This window comes from Erythrolamprus reginae, chromosome 2 (assembly GCF_031021105.1).
Source record: "Erythrolamprus reginae isolate rEryReg1 chromosome 2, rEryReg1.hap1, whole genome shotgun sequence".
NCBI classification, from domain to species: domain Eukaryota; kingdom Metazoa; phylum Chordata; class Lepidosauria; order Squamata; family Dipsadidae; genus Erythrolamprus; species Erythrolamprus reginae.
Genome location: NC_091951.1, coordinates 26,256,999 through 26,275,657, shown reverse-complemented (window position 1 = coordinate 26,275,657; position 18,659 = coordinate 26,256,999). Strand labels below are relative to the sequence as shown.

Below are 18,659 nucleotides of genomic sequence, written 5' to 3'. Positions count from 1 at the left end.
ATCCATCTCTGCCGTCAGTCATGGGGGAACTGAGACATCTCCCCCGGGCCTATACAGTTTATACATTGTATGTTTGTGTGTTTGTTTGCTTTTAATAATGGGCTTTTTAGTGTTTTTAAATTATTAGATTTGTTCTTACATTGTTTTTGTTATTGTTGTGAACCGCCCAAAGTCTGCGGAGAGGGGCGGCATACAAATCTAATAAATAATAATAATAATAATAATAATAATAATAATAATAATAGCAACAACAATAACTATCACTGTAAAAAGTACTGTGACTTCACATTTTGGGTATAATTTAGTCTTTTTCATTTCATCAGTCCAGGCATTCCAGAATCATGCTGTAACACATGCACACACACACTGAAGGGGGTTAGCGATATCTTCCCTCCACAATATTTATTTCCATACAGTAAACTGTGTATTAAATTTAGTTGCAATTGCTCAAGTCATTCCAGAGTTATGCTGGAACATACACACAGAGACATTTTTCTATGCATATAGATTAAAGTTACACTTTTCTTTGAATCTTGCAGGCAAAGAGGATGGCAATAAGAGCCCTTGGGACAACTGTAAATAACAAGCAACGTTGAAAAGAAAAGAAAATCAAGCCAGAAATCAAAATATTTTCCATTTCCTTCAGAAAAACATACACTGCTGTTCCTCTTCCAGCAACTATTAGACAAAAGAGAGAAAATCAAGAAAGAATAAGCAGACAGTGAAGAAATCAAGGATACATTACATGAAAAGTGGAGGGAGATTATTTTTCATTCAGCAAAAGAGGGAAATGTCTAGAAGTCAGTGGGGAGGAAACAGTAAAATCAAGTCGCGTAGAACAAACAATAATGCAGGCGTCTCCCTCTGAGCAAAAAATGACTGGAATGAAAACACCACTAAACAAGGCATTGCCCCCCTTTTTTAGCTGCTCAAGAATATCAGCTGTGGAAAAGCTCCATCGATTTGCCTATTATGCGAGAAACAAAGATTGCCAATAAATAGCTGATTTTGCACAAGAGGAGCCAGAAAAGAGAAAAGCCACACAAATTACCTGAATGTCCTGCTTTTGGAAAAGTCACAATTCCAGCCTGGTGACACACCAGAAGACTCACATAGGAGAAAAATACTTTGAATGCCCTGGTCGTTGAAAACTTTCAGTTATAATTTCAACTTGGTGATCACAGGAATCATAAAGAAAAACCCATTCAAGGTCCAAATTATGGGAGAACATTCCATCATAATTCCCACCTGGTAATACGTCAGAGGATTCACTCCATGGAGAAATCTTATGAGATTATGGAAAAGATTTCATTAGTAATTTCCACCTTCTGAGACACAAGACCATGCATAAAGGAGAGAAACCCTATGAATGTCCTATCTGTAGGAAAGGTTTTTGTGATAATTCCAGCCTGGTGAAACACCAGAGGACTCACACAGCAGAACAACCCTTTGAATGTCCTATCTGTGGGAAAAGCTTTAGTGTTAAATCCAGCTTAGCGGCACACCAGAGAATTCACACAGGAGAGAAACCCTTTGAATGTCCTATCTGTGGGAAAAGCTTTAGTCAGAATTCCACCCTGGTGAGACACCAGAGGACTCACACAGGAGAGAAACCCTTTGAATGTCCTGACTGTAGGAAAAGGTTTAGTTATAATTGGAGCCTAATACAACACCAGAGGATTCACACAGGACAGAAACCCTTTCAATGTCCTTTCTGTAGGAAAAGGTTTAGTGAAAATTCCACCCTGGTGAAACACCAGAGGACTCACACAGGAGGGAAACCCTTTGAATGTCCTATCTGTGGGAAAAGCTTTAGTAGTAATTACAACCTGGTGACACACCAGAGGATTCACACAGGAGAGAAACCCTTTGAATGTCCTAATTGTGGAAAAAGGTTTAGTCAGAGTTCCAGCTTGGGGAAACACCAGAGGACTCACACAGGAGAGAAACCCTTTGAATGTCCTATCTGTGGGAAAAGCTTTAGTAGTAATTACAACCTGGTGACACACCAGAGGATTCACACAGGAGAGCAACCTTTTGAATGTCCTAATTGTGGAAAAAGGTTTAGTCAGAGTTCCAGCCTACTGACACACCAGAGGACTCACACAGGAGAGAAACCATTTGAATGTCCTATCTGTGGGAAAAGCTTTAGTGATAATTCCACCTTGGTGACGCACCAGAGGATTCACACAGGAGAGAAACCCTTTGAATGTCCTATCTGTGGGAAAAGCTTTAGTGGTAATTCCAACCTGGTGGCACACCAGAGGATTCACACAGGAGAGAAACCCTTTGAATGTCGAGATTGTGGGGAAACTTTTAGTCATATTTCCAGCCTAGTGAAACACCAGAGGACTCACACAGGAGAGAAACCTTTTGAATGTCCTGACTGTAGGAAACGCTTTAGTGATAATTCCAGCCTGATGAGACACCAGAAGACTCATACAGGAGATAAACCCTTTGAATGTCCTGACTGTGGGAAAGGTTGTCGTGATAATTCCAGCCTGGCGATACACCAGAGGATTCATACAGGAGAGAAACCCTTTGAATGTCCTGATTGTGGGAAAAGTTTTAGTCATAGTTCCAGCCTGGTGAAACACCAGAGAACTCACACAGGAAAGAAACCCCACTGAATGTCCTATCTGAGCAAAAGTTTCAGTCAGAATTCCCACCTAGTGATATACCAGAGGACTCACACCATGGACAAATCGTTGAAATATCCAGTGTGTGGACATTACTTCAAACATAAATCATCCCTTATTGCACGCAAGGTAATCTGTGTGAGGAATAATAGATGACTTTAGAGTGCTTGAATTTCATTTGTGATCTCTCATTGAAATTGATTTTTTCAATTTTGGCTTGATTCATTTTGCTCAAACATTTCTCAGGATTAAATTTGTAGGTGGACAGAAAAGGAAAATGGCTAATTAACTAGTTTCTGGTTATCAGCAGAAGCTTCTGGATATTACCTTTTGTAGATACAGTAGTACCTCATCTTACGAACGCCTCTTCTAGTGAACTTTTCGAGATACGAACCCGGTGTTTAAGATTTTTTTGCCTCTTCTTCCAAACTATTTTCACCTTACAAACCCAAGCCGCTGCTTCTGGGATGAAGGGGTTTCTTTTTTCCCCCTTTTTTGAAGAAAGAAAAGGGAGGGGCGGCTTGGAGAGGGAAAGAGTTTGCATTTTAAAAAGTAGGAGAACAGCGTGCTTGCACAGGCACTGAAAGGGTGTCTTTTGAAGAAAGAAAAGGGAGGGGCGGCTTGGAGGAGGAAAGAGTTTGCATTTTAAAAAGGAGAACAGCGTGCTTGCACAGGCACTGAAAGTGTGTCTTTTGAAGAAAGAAAAGGGAGGGGCGCCCCCGTTGCCTTTCTTCCTTCCCACTCACCCTTTAGCCTAGCCTTGCTTCTTCCACCCGCCCCCTTTAGCTGCTCCTCCCTGCCCTCTGTTCGCCTCCCTTCTAAAGTTTGGGATTTTCCTGAAGGATTTGCACGCATTATTTGCTTTTACATTGATTCCTATGGGAAACATTGTTTCGTCTTACGAACTTTTCACCTTACGAACCTCCTCCTGCAACCAATTAAGTTCGTATCATGAGGTACCACTGTATAGTGGAATTCTTCAAAAATGAATTTTTGGTGGATATTTTCTCTCTCTTTTTTTGAAAAAAAAACCCTGACAAGCAAATAACAACAAAAAATAAAGGACAAACAAAAAAATTGTAATATCAGCAACATTCAGTATTTCTGCATTGCTACATCGGATATTTCATTAATTCCTGTAATAATATACATATTAATTACTGTATTTTTCGCTCCATAAGACGCAGTTTTTTTCCTCCCAAAGTAGGAAGAAAAATCAGCCCCGTCTTATGGAGCGAAGATGCAGGCGGGGGGGGGGGGGAGGCTGCGAACTCGGAAGCGCCATCCCGCCGGCTGGCTGGCTAGCTGCTGCCTGGCCCCCTCCCTCCCGGAGGAGGGTCTCCCTCCGCACCACCAACGGCGCTCCCCCCGCCAGCCAGCCAGCCAAGCCCCGCGCCCGCCAGAACCGGCTCCTCGCTCTCCCCCCGCCGCCCGCCGCATTTGCAGGAGGTGGGGAGGGTCGGGCGGCCCGCCAAGGCCAGGAGGGATGCCGCTGCCCCCCCTTCCCTCTCTCCGCCCGCCGCTGCACCTCCTTGACGCCGAGAGGAAATGCCGGCAAAGGTTTTTCTCAGCGGAGGTCTTCAATGTCGGGGGCGCACGGGCGGTTGCGCGCGCTCCCTATCTCCCTGCTAGCCCACTCGGAATATTCAAAATAAGAAAAGCCTTTGCCGGCGAAGGTTTTTCTTATTTTGAATATTCCGAGTGGGCTAGCAGGGAGATAGGGAGCGCGCGCAACCGCCCGAGCGCCCCCGACATTGAATATCACCTTCGCCGGCCCCGCCTCTCCTGCAACCCCCTTGCTGAGAGCCCGGGACAGAAAGAGACAGAAAGAAAACAAGAGAGAGAAAGTGAGAAGAAGAGAGAGAAAGAGGGGGAGAGAGAGAGAAAGAGAGAGGGGGAGAGAGAGAAAGAGAGGGGGAGGGAGAAAGAGTGGGAGAGGGGGGAGAGATAGCAAGAGAGGGAGAGAGAAAGAGAGGGAAAGGGGGGAGAGAAAGAGAGAGGGAGAGGGGGGAGAGATAGCAAAAGAGGGAGAGAGAGAAAGAGAGAGGGAAAGGGGGAGAGAGGGGGGGAGAGAAAGAGAGAGGGAGGGAGAGAGAGGAAATAAAGGAAGAGGAGAGAGAGAAAGGAAGAGAAAGAAAGAAAGAGGGATAGAAAGAGAGAGTGAGAGATGCTCAGTGAGCCTTTCTTTGAAGTTGCCTTTCTTTCTTTCTTTCTTTCTTTCTTTCTTTCTCTCTTTCTTTTTCTCTCTTGCTCTCTTGCTCTTTCATTCTTTTTTCTTTCTCTTGCTTTCTTTCTTTCTCTTGCTTTCTCTCCTTCCTTCCCTCCTTCCATTTCTTTCATTCCCCCTCTCTATTTTTATTTCTCTTTCATTTTCTTTCTTTCTTGCTCTTTTTCTTTCTCTCTTTTACCTTCCCTTCCTCTATTTCTTCTTTTCTTTCTCCTTCCTACCTTCTTCCCTCCCTCCCTCCCTTCAGTCCTTCCTCTCTTACTCTCCCCTTTCATAAGTTTCCTTGCTTCCTTCCTCTGTTCCTGTCCCTTCCCCCTTTCTTTCTTTCTTTCCTTCCTTCCTTCCTTTCCTCCCTCCATTTCTTGCTTTCCTTTTCCTTCCTCCCTTCTTTCCTCCCTCACTCCCTTCTTTCACTCCTTCCTCTCTTCCTCTCCCCTTTTTGGCTCAAAATATTTTTTTCTATTTCCCTCCTCTAAAATCTAGGTGCGTCTTATCAGCAGGTGCGTATACGGTAATTAGTGTAATATTTGTGTTAATTCATACAATCACAAAGTCCCTATTCAAACCATTAAATTTACATATGTATATTCTTCGTTTTACTAGCTTTTATGTATCTTTTGTGATCTTTTTATTTCTATTTCTTAACTCAATCCATCGGTGCCAATGTGCCCTTATTTCATAATACTCAAAATCTTTTTGGCCCCTTAATTCCATCATCAATGTGTCCATTTCTGGACAATTATATATTTTATTAATTACTACTTTTTGATGGGGGTGGGTGTTTCTCTATTTTTCCAATATTGGTCAAAGGTAATTCTGGCTGCACTCGTAATATGTAATATAAAGTATTTTTTTTTGCTTTACTGTATTCCGTTTTAAATATTCCCAATGGGAACAATTCCGGTAAGAATTCTATCTTTGTTTGTGTTATTTCTTGTAATCATTTGTGTATTTTTGTCCACAATTTTTTTGTCTCGGAACATGACCACCACATCTGGAAGAAGGTGCCATTATTTTTTTTACACTGCCAACAATTTGGGCTCAATTTTGGATATATTTTAGCTAATTGGGTCAGTGCCAAATACCATCAACAACACATTTTGTACTAATTTTCCTTATAAGATACTGATTTTGATATTTTTAAATTTCTATTCCCTATTTGTTCCCAGTCTTCCAAGTGAATATTATAAACAATGCTCTGTGCCCATGTCACCATAGGTACTTTTACCACATCGTCGTGTCTTTCATATTGTAGTGAGTAAGTATACAGTTTGGAAATGATTTTATTTTCAGGGCCAGTTAAAAATTTATCTAATATACTTGATGATGGGCTTATCCCATATTCCTTCGTGTCCTTTTTGTACCTGGATTGTATCTGACTATATGGCCATTTGGTGGATCTTTTCTGTGTGGTTATGGAATTCCCCTATGTGGAGTTTCTGTTTTCTCTTTGGAGTCCCAGAATTCCACAGCCAGCATAAAAGTAGTAATCAATATATAACTGTTATGGGCCTTGAATTTTGGTTGCAATATTGCAACAGCTATTAATTGAAATTGCTTTCCTTAATTACCTAAATCCCCCTGCTCTCCCTGGGGCTGTTCTGCCTGACTGGGTTCAGGCAATGCGTAACAGTCCAAGGAAAAGAAATCAAACACACACGTGCTCTGCTAATCAGCAAACGTGTATTAGATAAACAAAAAAGGGTTACTCAAAAACAGTTCATAGTGTCCGAAAACAATTATAGTGCAAGGCTTACTTCAGCCGCATACAAAAACACAGGAAAAAACAAACAAAGACAACCTGGAATGAGCAAAGACTTTTGAATCTTTGGAGCAAACAGCAAGTCCCAGAGTTTTCACCTCCCACTTGTCTGAAAAAGCTGGGTTGAAAACTCCAACGGCACGGAACAGAAACTTCAGAGCAGGAACCACAAAATAACACAGATAAACAGCCAGTTTGCCTTGGCCTTTGTTCCCTTTTATCCCTTTAGCCCTCATTAAGGGAACCACACCCAGCCCTCAGTATAAGAACCACACCCAGCCCAGGTGCTCCTAAAATGACTTGTAATACTCCTTAAAGCGATCCCTTCTTTGCATAGCTCTTCGGCTACGCAGATCAATATATTGATCTGCAGAAGAATCCAGGGACGAAAGACTGTCTGAGGGACTGCATGCCAAATCCCTTGGGCTGTCTGCTGAATCCTGTGTACCAGTGGCCTCATCTTCCTGGCTGTCTGCCACATCTTCCTGGCTGTCAGCCAGGCTTTCGCATTCACTTTGTGCCACGTCTCTCCCATCTGTGGGAGCAACGGCTGGCCCAAACACAACAGGGGCAGCCATTAATCAAATGTGCAAGTCGCTAAGCAAAATACTGTCTATGTTATGTCCAGAAGTTTCTACAAAATTCTGTATCAGGGTAAAGTTTTAAAAACATGAGTTGTTAAGCAGAATTCACTATTTATAATAAGAGTTGTTTACCAGCTTTTCATTGGCTGCTGTGGTTTGGCGCCAATCTTGGAGAGCTGTCAGGCGTCGCTTGTTGCTGGGCGAAACTGTATAAATAGAAGCCAGTCTTACGCGTCTTCTGCCTAGCACACGCCAGAGTGAAAGTGTTACCGCGGCTTGTTAATCTCCTGCTGAGAATAAAGAGTTGAAGTTAGAAACCGTGTTTCTCGGTCATTTCACTGGCGACGAGGGTCTAGAGGCAATTTTTTCTTTACGGGAAAATCATTATGGCGACCCCTTCGATCATCCAGCCGCCTGAACTGTTTGACCCTGAGAGGTCAACTTGGACTGCCTATATGGCCAAATTTGAAAATTTTCTCGAAGCCGCCGGCATGAAAGATGCGGCCGCCGGCCGAAAAAGGGCTTTATTTCTAAACTATTGCGGCACGCAAATTTTTGATTTGGCCGGTACTTTGACCGACCCTGAACCTGCTAATTCGGTGCCATGGCAAACTTTGAGCGACAAGTTGGCAACTCATTTTAAGCCAACTAAACCTGCAAGGGTTTTTAGACACCAGTTCTCCCAAATGACTCAAGCCGAGGGAGAGACTATTAACCAGTTTGCCACGCGCCTCAGAACTATTTTAGCCAAGTGTCAATTTGAAAATCCTGAGGCAAGGTTGACAGATGCCATTATCTTGGTATGAAAAATGTGTCCATCAGGAATAAACTGCTTGCAGCTGACGACTCTTCACTGCAGGATGTAATTAAGGCTGCTCAGACAGCAGAAGTTGCGGAAGCCACTGCAGCTGAATTGAAGTCTAATGACAAGCTGACTACTGTGTGTAAAATTGCTGAGGCTCCGTGTGCCCCCGTCAGTCATCCACATGACTACAACTCATCTGATTTCGACACATATGAGGACCACTGCTGCCAGCTGCGAGGACCGCCTGCCAGACAACCTCGTCCGCCCTTCCAAGCCTGTGCCGGATGCCGGGGTCAACATCCACGATCCAGATGTCCCTTCAAGGATGCCTTCTGCCGCCGCTGCGACAAACGAGGCCACATTGCCGCCGTCTGCCGAGCCACCCTACCCGATGACATCCTCTGCAATCAGGACCTGCTGCCTACCTTTCCTGCTCAACGATCCTACCGCCCATTCAGGCAACAAGGACGAGGGAACCGGAGGCCATGGAACAACCGAGGTAACCGCACACACACAGACTGTGGCACCTATCCACCAGCCCCTAATAAAATTGTTGTTCCTCTTTTGCTAAATCGGCAACCATGCCACATGGAGCTGGATACGGGCTCCAGATTTACCTTAATGCCGTGGCATAAACTGAGACTTTATATACTTGAATTGTCACAGGACTCTTTGCAACCGCTGGACATTACAATAAAGGACTTCCAGGGGCACCCGATCAGGGTTTTGGGAAGCACTAGAGTGCCTATAACTTTTAGGAATGTTCACCATCTGTTACCTGTTCTGAATGTTGAGGGGGCTAATCATTCCCTTTTGGGTCTAAATTGGATGGCTCCCTTGGGGTTAGCTGTTACTGGTCTTCACAAACTGACTTATCTGAAGGTACCTGATTTTGTACAAGAATTTCCTGAAGTTTTTAAGGACGGGTTAGGTACTTATAAGGGCCCCCCAATTTCTTTCTCTTTAGATCCTGCTGTTCCCCCCCTTCGACTAAAACCTCGCAGGGTACCGCTACCACTAATGGATAAATTGGATGCCCAATTTACTTCTAGGCAACTAGAAATGTTCTTAGCCCACCTGGGGGTCAGACATGCCTTGGTATCACCCCACGCAGCCTGGGCTAATGGTATGGCGGAGAGATATGTCCGTGTGGCCAAGGAGGCCATCAAGAGGTCATCACCAGGGGATATACAGGAAAGACTGGATACTTTCCTACTCACTCAGCACATCACGCCAAGCCTAACAACTAATAAGAGCCCCGCCGAGCTGCTCATGGGGAGAAGGTTGAGGTCTCCCTTAGACAGGCTGCACCCCTCTTATGTAAAATTGAGGCCTGAGAACGCAACGACCCCTGAGCGCTCAGTGTTTGTGGGTCAAAACGTATATGTCAAAAATTTTGACATGGGCAGACAGTGGGAGAGTGGAATAGTGACCGATCAAACAGGTCCTAAAACTTATATGATCAAACTGTGTGGTGGCCGCCTCTGGAAGAGGCACATAGATCATATACGGGGGAGACTGGAGACAGCCAGTATAAGGGAAAATATGGCTAACACAAGTAATGGGGTCTCTACTCCTTCACTCCCCACAGGGAGTTATACCAGACCGGGCAGAACCCAGGAACAAATAGACTGGGACTTACCTGGGTTCAGTGACCACTCCAGCGCTGCCCCAGCTCTGCCATGTTCCAGCCGTGGAAACTCTGCGCCAACAGGATCCGAGGAACCATCATCTTCTGTGGACACCCAGGCCCTGAACGAGCCTCGCCGGTCGGAGCGAACACCAAGAAGGCCTGCCCATTTGGACGATTTTATTACTTGTTTGTCCGAGTAAACTTCTGTAAAAAACCAGCCAGAAGGGGGAGGGGTGTTATGTCCAGAAGTTTCTACAAAATTCTGTATCAGGGTAAAGTTTTAAAAACATGAGTTGTTAAGCAGAATTCACTATTTATAATAAGAGTTGTTTACCAGCTTTTCATTGGCTGCTGTGGTTTGGCGCCAATCTTGGAGAGCTGTCAGGCGTCGCTTGTTGCTGGGCGAAACTGTATAAATAGAAGTGCCTCCGGTCTTACGCGTCTTCTGCCGAGCACGCGCCAGAGTGAAAGTGTTACCGCGGCTTGTTAATCTCCTGCTGAGAATAAAGAGTTGAAGTTAGAAACCGTGTTTCTCGGTCATTTCAGTCTACTCAGAACTGGAGAAAAATCTTGACCGCCTAGTGCAGGACCAGCTTTCCTCCATAGGCATCTCTAGGCCTTCCCCACCCTCCAAGACATCCTTGTGCTCTGTAACCTAACCCTTGTGTCCCCTTGGCCTTTCACTTCCCCCCCTGCCCAGGGGCCCCTTACACCTGACTTTCAACCCACTCCACCTGACCTCACACTCGCCCCCATACTTTTTGAAGATCACTGAACTTCATGTAGGGCAGGGAAGAGTGGGAACGACATGCATTCTTGAACATTGTGATTTTGTCCTGGAAGCAGCCACCATTTTCAATGAGCCCTGGATTCATCCCTGGTGTGAACTGTGGTAATGGCACACCACACCACATAACATCCTGATGCAACCGGCAGCATAGCATACTCATATTTGGCTCACGTTCGTCTCTGCCTTCTTAGAAGGAAAGCAAGAGTGAAGGAAAATACAATCAAGTGGAAATGGTTGGAGTGTAGGTAGAGGAGTTTAGCCAAAAGGAAAAGGATAGCTGATGGTACCTTTTTAAAACAATTCCTCAAAAATAAAAAAAGTTCTCCAGATGTTGAGTGTTTTAATCAGCTGAGAAACAATTTGGACAAAGATTATTATTATTATTATTATTATTATTATTATTATTATTATTACTACTACTACTACTACTACTACTACTACTACAGTACTACTACTATGTCAATAGAACACAGCAAACGAGGTCACTATGCTGGATTTCGTATTTCATCACCAGTCGGGCGCTTCCCAAGCACCTAGGACTGCGTGATGCAGCGGCAAATTATGTTTGCCGATCCCAGTAAAGCAGCCTTTTGCAATTGACAGATGGAGATTTTGTCAATTCCGATGGTTTTCAAATGTCCACTGAGATCCTTTGGTACTGCGCCCAGTGTGCCAAGTACCACTGGGACCACTTTCACGGGCTTATGCCAGAGTCGTTGCAGCTCGATTTTTAGATCTTCGTATTTCACTAATTTCTCTAGCTGCTTCTCCTCAATTCTGCTGTCTCCTGGGATTGCGGTCGATGATCCATACTTTCCTTTTCTCCACAATCAGGATGTCTGGTGTGTTATACTTCAGAATTCGGTCAGTCTGAAGTCGGAATTATTATTATTAATAATAATAATAATAATAATAATAATAATAATAATAATACTCTGGTCCAATACAGGACATTGGACCAGAGTACCTCTGGAATCGCCTGCTACCGCACCAATGCCAGCGACCGATAAGGTCTCACAGAGTTGGCCTTCTCTGGGTCCCGTCGACTAAACAATGTCGTTTGGCGGGCCCCAGGGGAAGAGCCTTCTCTGTGGCGGCCCTGGCCCTCTGGAACCAACTCCCCCCGGAGATTAGAACTGCCCCCACCCTCCCTGTCTTTCGTAAACTACTCAAGACTCACTTATACCGCCAAGCATGGGGGAGTTGAGACACCTTTCCCCCAGGCTTTTTTATACTTTGTTTTATGTTTGGTATGAATGTGCTGTTTGGTTTTTTAAAAATAATGATAGGGTTTTATATGTTTAATATTAGATTTGTTCTACTACTATATTGTTTTTATTGTTGTTGTGAGCCGCCCCGAGTCTTCGGAGAGGGGCAGCATACAAATCTAATGAATAAAATAAATAAATAATTAGATTTGTATGCCTCTCTGAGGACTCGGAGTGGCTCATAACGAGAAACAGTACAATTTAAAACCCTTAATATAAAAACAATCATACATCTCATACAGACCATACATAAAGCGGAAACAGCCCAGGGGAATCAATTTCTCCATGCCTGAGGACAGAGGTAGGTTTTGAGGAGCTTGTGAAAGGCAAGAAGGGTGGGGGCAGTCCTAATCTCCGGGGGGGGAGTTAATTTCCGAGGGTCGGGGCTATGCGACAAGCTACATGGTGTCTAGCCACTAGTGGCTGCAGAAGTAAAGCAGCGGTGCAATAGGTGTTAGGGCATGGGCAGCCTGGTTGCAATGTTCCCAAGGTGTAAGATATTCCCTGAAACTAAACCTGGTGTTTATTTTGGTCCCTAAAAGAAAATAAAACTGGGTTTTATTATTGGGAAAACATGGGTTCAAGATTTCTTTTGCCTCTTCTTAAGAACCATTTTCTACTTAAGAACCCAAGCCCGGAAAGATTTCCCAGGAATTTTGAGAGCGGCATGAAGGCCCGGCCAGTTTCCTGCCATTCCCCCTTTAATCCCGGCCATCATGGGCTTTTTCTGGGCTGCCAGAGGAGCCTTTCGGTGGCGCTTAAGGAGGCTTTGGCAGCCCAGAGCGAACAGAACGTTTTCCTTTCTCTGGGCGCTTGGAGGGAATAAACCTCTGCCAACGTTCAGAGAAAAGAAACGCTCCCTTCACTCTGGGCAGCGAAGGTCCTCCTCTTCTTCTTCCTCCTCCTCCTCCCACCCAAATTCTGAGCTTTTATTTTTTTTCTAATGGGTTTGCACGCATTATTTGCTTTTACATTGATTCCTATGGGAAAAATTGCTTCTACTTAAGAATGTTTCTACTTAAGAAACTGGTCACGGAACGAATTAGGTTCTTACAGTGATCCCCCGAGTTTCGCGATCCCGATCATTGCGAATCGCTATATCGCGATTTTTCCACCCGATGACGTCACTCCCTTCCTTTCTCATCTTTCTTTCTCTCTCTTTCTCTATCTTGCTTCTTCCTCTCTCACACTCTCTTCCTCCCTCTCTCATCTCTTTCTTTCCTTCTCTCTCTTTCTCTATCTCTCCCCCTCTTGCTCTCGAGCGGCAAGCGAGCAGCCAGGCGGGCGGGCAAGCGGGCAGGCGGGCGAACAGGCAAGCGGCAAGCGAGCAGCCGGGCGGGTGGGCGAACGGGCAAGCGGCAAGCGAGCGGCCGGGCAAGCGGGTGACGGGCAAGCAGCAAGCGATCTTGGAGTTTCCCCTTTGCCTGGGCGGCGGGAAGACCCAGGGAAGATTCCTTTGGCCGCCCAACAGCTGATCTGCTCCGCAGCGCGGCAGCAGCAAGGAGCCTGGGCAACGGGGAAACCCCATCTTCGGCTCCTCGCTGCTGCCGCGCTGCGGAGCAGATCAGCTGTTGGGCGGCCGAAGGGTCTTCCCCGCCGCCCACACGCAAACTCCACCATCTGCGCATGTGCGGCCATGGAAAAAGGGGCGCGCATGCGCAGATGGTGTTTTTACTTCCGCACCACTACATCCCGAAATATTGATTATCGCGAGGGGTCTTGGAACGGAACCCTCGCGATAATCGGGGGATCACTGTATAGGTACCACTGTGTATGTATGTGTATATATACAGTGGTACCTCATGATACAAACTTAATTGGTTCCAGGAGGAGGTTCGTAAGGTGAAAAGTTCGTAAGATGAAACAATGTTTCCCATAGGAATCAATGTAAAAGCAAATAATGCATGCAAATCCTTCAGGAAAATCCCAAACTTTAGAAGGGAGGCGAACAGAGGGCAGGGAGGAGCAGCTAAAGGGGGCGGGTGGAAGAAGCAAGGCTAGGCTTAAAGGGTGAGTGGGAAGGAAGAAAGGCAAGGGGGGCACCCTTCCCTTTTCTTTCTTCAAAAGACCCTTTCAGTGCCTCTGCAAGCACTCTGTTCTCCTAGTTAATTGAATGGAGTCTTTTCCCCACTCCAAGCCACCCCTCCCTTTTCTTTCTTAAAAAGACACCCCCCCTCATTGCTTGCAAACACGCCGTTCTCCTGGTTAATTAAATGGAGTCTTTTCCCCACTCCAAGCCACCCCTCCCTTTCTTAAAAAAAGGGGGGGAAGAAACCCCTTCATCTTAGCAGCTGCGGCTTGGGTTCGTAAGGTGAAAATAGTTCAGAAGAAGAGGCAAAAAAATCTTGAACACCGGGTTCGTATCTTGAAAAGTTCGTTAGAAGAGGCGTTCGTAAGATGAGGTACCACTGTATATAAATATATATCAAATACCCATTCAGTTATGAAATTTATTTGTTGAGTTATCATCAAATATATGTGTGTGTGTGTGTGTGTGTGTGTGTGTGTGTGTGTGTGTGTGTAGATCTGAGTTCGGGTTTTGCCTCATGTTATTTATTTATTTATTTATTTATTTATTTATTTATTTATTTATATATTAGATTTGTATGCCGCCCCTTTCCGTAGACTTGGGGCGGCTCACAACATAATAAAACAATTCATAACAAATCTAATAATTTACAATTTAAAATTTAAAGTAGTTAAGAAAACCCCATTTTTAAGCAGACATACCTACAAACATACCATACATAAATTATATAGGCTCGGGGGAGATATCTCAATTCCCCCATGCCTGACGACAATATTTTGAATGTCTATGTGACGTTTCGGTGAAATCACATTCACCATCATCAGGCTGAAGTTGTAAGCTTTGTGCTGCTGTAAATAATTATATATATATAATATATATCTGTGTGTGTGTGCGTGTGTAATTTGTTCCCAGCACTCCCATTTATATTTGATGATAACTCAACCAAATAAATTTCATAACTGAATAGGTATTTGACATGTACATTTTAAATGTAAATAATTAATATAAGACGTTAAGTTAGCATTTTTGCCTTTTTGCCTTTTATTGTAATATATGCCTTGGGATATGTTTTTAAAAAATATTGTGCAGCCATTTTGTAAACCATATTTAAATTAATACTTTATGTGAATCTTACAGGATTGTCAAAGAGATAAGTATGGAAAACTAAATCACATGCAGATTTAAAAAGCAAGGTAGCAATCAACATCTTATTTGTTTCTCTGGAAATCCTCAAAACTCTTCTTCCCCTGAGGTTTACAGATGGGGAAAACAAAACTAGAAAAAAAAGTTTTGAGCATGACAAAAAATAAGGCGGGGGGTATCTGGAGTATCAAAATATCAAGGGGAATACAGTGATACCTTATCTTACAAACTTAATTGGTTCCAGGACGAGGTTCTTAAGGTGAAAAGTTTGTAAGACGAAACAATGTTTCCCATAGGAATCAATGGAAAAGCGATTAATGCATGCAAACCCAAAATTCACCCCTTTTGCCAGCCAAAGCGCCTGTTTTTGCACTGCTGGGATTTCCCTGAGGCTCCCCTCCATGGGAAACCCCACCTCCGGACTTCTGTGTTTTTGCAATGCTGGGATTTCCCTGAGGCTCCCCTCGCTGGGAAACCCCACCCACGGACTTCCGTTGCCAGCGAAGTGCCCATTTTTGCGCTGCTGGGATTCCCATGCAGCATAACTCTTTAAGTACAAGTTTGGTACAGTTTACAATATGCAGTTTACAATGGCAATCCCTCACAACCATGTACCTTCTATTAACACTAATTAACTCAGTTCTACCCAATACTGTAAAGACCCAGACCCTGGCCTCACTTAAACACCCAGACCCACTCTACAGACCCCTAATTGTTTGCTTTATGGCAACACGATGCACCACAGTCACTGCGTTGGAGTGTTTGAGTGGTTTCTGTGCTCGACCACTCTCAGCAGGAGGTCGGGGTCCCCTCCAGTGCGAGGATGATAGAAACATAGAAACAGAAGACTGACAGCAGAAAAAGACCTCATGGTCCATCTGGTTTGCCCTTATACTATTTCCTGTATTTTATCTTACAATGGATATATGTTTATCCCAGGCATGTTTAAATTCAGTTACTGTGGATTTACCAACCACCTCTGCTGGAAGTTTGTTCCAAGGATCTACTACTCTTTCAGTGAAATAATATTTTCTCACGTTGCTTTTGATCTTTCCCCCAACTAACTTCAGATTGTGTCCCCTTGTTCTTGTGTTCACTTTCCTATTAAAAACATGTCCCTCCTGAACCTTATTTAACCCTTTAACATATTTAAATGTTTCGATCATGTCGTCCACTTTCCCTTCTGTCCTCCAGACTATACAGATTGAGTTCATGAAGTCTTTCCTGATACGTTTTATGCTTCCACCATTCTTGTAGCCCGTCTTTGGACCCGTTCAATTTTGTCAATATCTTTTTGTAGGTGAGGACTCCAGAACTGGACACAGTATTCCAAATGTGGTCTCACCAGCGCTCTATATAAGGGGATCACAATCTCCCTCTTCCTGCTTGTTATACCTCTAGCTATGCAGCCAAGCATCCTACTTGCTTTTTGTTGTGTTTGTTAAAAAATATTCGCAGAAAATCTGCGATTGGTTAAGACGCGGCTATTCAGAAAATAGCCGCGAAAGTTAAATGTGTGTCAGTTGGGAAAAGCCCGCGTTAAAAAGAGTATAAAAGGGCAACGGGTTAGCCGTTGCCCTCATTCCGGCAAATCTACCGTTCCAGTGTTCTTGTATTCTCTCTTGCCATGAATAAACCAGTTTGATTTAAACTACCGGAGTCCTGACTTTTCAGTGGCGACGAAGAGGTCGAACTCCCGCTAACGCAGCCATGAACTCGGCCATGGCTCCACCGCCGCCCGTATTCAACTCCGAGACGGAAGCTTGGACCTCGTATATGTCCAAATTCACATTTTTCTTGAAAGCGAGCAATCTACATGACGCCGATGACGAGAGGAAGAAAGCTATATTCCTCGCTTATTGCGGCACAGAAGTCTACAGCCTAGCCTCTACACTCGTTGACCCAGACACCCTGGAAACCGTCGCATGGTCAACTCTACAAGCAAAACTTGCCGCTCATTACCAGCCGACGACTCCTGTCCGCGTATACCGCCATCAATTCGCTCAGATGAGGCAAGCGGACGGGGAATCCACCAACGATTTTATAACTCGCCTACGCGCACTCCTCCCGAAGTGCAAATACAAGGATCCAGAGGAACAGCTGATTGACCGCCTTATTTTCGGTCTAACCAATATCACGCTCCAGAAGAAATACTTAGTTGATGAGGATGCCTCTCTCCAAGACATTCTTAAGGCAGCAAAAGCCTCCGAGGTATCTGAAACATCTGTTGCCGAAATTAAACGCGCAACCTCAACCGTTCATCACATTCCTGATGAATCACCTTGGCACGCCTGCCCTCCTGATGAAAAACACGCGGAATCCGCTACTCCAGACGACACCTGTCTCCAAATCCGAAGAGCCTCCGACCATGACGCCAAAGAAGCCTCCCGTGCAGACAGATGTGCCGGCTGCAACGGAAATCACCCTCGTTTTCGCTGCCATTTCAAGGACGCCTATTGCCGCCGTTGCCAGCGCCGCGGCCACATCGCTGAAGTCTGCCGCGCCGCCAACCCAACTCCAGCAACTCAGCAAAACCAACGACCCTATTTTTCACCGAGGAATCGAAGACCACCGTTTTCGCGCAACGTTTCCCGCCCGGCTGACAACCCGCCCTCTTCTAACCAACGAGGTAACTCCCCTTCTTCCGTAAACTGCAATTTTCCCGCTGCGGAAAACAAGCTATTTGTTTCTCTTTTCCTCAACGGCCACCCCTGCCAAATGGAATTAGACACCGGTTCCAGACATTCCATAATGCCTTGGGAAAAACTTAAATTATATTTACCTCGTGTAAAACAAACTGACTTGCAACCTTGGGAACCGGGTTTGAGTGATTTTCAGGGCCATTCAATTCCAGTATTAGGATGCTTAAATGTTCCTATTGCGTTTAAAAAATTTCAAGGGTTTTTACCTCTGTTAGTGGTTGACGGCCCTAAACACTCCTTACTGGGACTTAGATGGTTACAACCTTTAGGTATTGAAATTTCAGGGGTTAACAATGTATGTGACTCTTTTGACCCAAATGATTTATTGAAAGAATTTCCCGAAGTTTTTTCTAGCACTCTGGGTAAATATACAGGCAGCCCCATTTCGTTTAATTTGGACCCAAATATTTCGCCTATCCGATTAAAGCCCCGCAGAATCCCCATTCCACTTTTGCCTAAAGTGGATGAACAATTGGACAAATTAATAGCTCAGGGCATTTTAGTTCCCACTGATCATTCCAAATGGGAAACTCCTATTGTAACGCCCATTAAGCCGGATGGCTCTATTAGAATTTGCGCAGATTATAAAGCCACGATTAATAAAGCACTACAGCATAATGCCTATCCAATCCCAGTAGTGCAACAACTCTTGCACACCTTAGGAAATGGGTCCATCTTCGCGAAGTTGGACCTGGCACAGGCATATCAACAGCTCACCGTAGATCAAGACACCTCTGAGGCCCAGACAATCGTAACTCATAGAGGTGCCTTTAAATGCACCCGGCTCCAGTTTGGAGTCTCTACCGCCCCAGGTATCTTTCAGGGTCTGATGGAACGCATTTTAAATAATATTCCTGGGGTCGTTCCATATTTCGACGACGTATTAATATCAGCCACATCCAAATCTGAGTTATGGGACAGAATCAGGCGCGTTTTAACCAAATTTAAAGAAACAGGACTCCATTTAAAAGCAGACAAATGTTCTTGGGCTGTGCCCAAAGTTGAATTCTTGGGTTTTACAATAGATCGTTTTGGAATTCACCCCACAAATGACAAAGTTGATGCCATAAGAAATGC

General features: G+C 44.6%; 1 protein-coding gene across 4 annotated transcripts in view; it reads left to right on the top strand.

The window, feature by feature from the left end:
• The window catches only part of LOC139160075 (zinc finger protein 135-like), a 47,481-nt gene extending 37,327 nt beyond the window's left edge, over positions 1-10,154 (top strand). For 3 of the 4 annotated variants that reach the window (XM_070737607.1, XM_070737606.1, XM_070737605.1), the window contains exon 2: positions 540-2,803. In XM_070737607.1, the coding sequence (XP_070593708.1) occupies positions 1,344-2,630 (1,287 nt within the window). In that variant the 5' untranslated portion in view covers positions 540-1,343 and the 3' untranslated portion in view covers positions 2,631-2,803. Of the gene's footprint in view, positions 1-539; positions 2,804-9,608 lie in introns of those variants that run through there. The other variant, XR_011557877.1, reaches the window with a different exon arrangement.
• Positions 10,155-18,659: the final 8,505 nt, after the last annotated feature.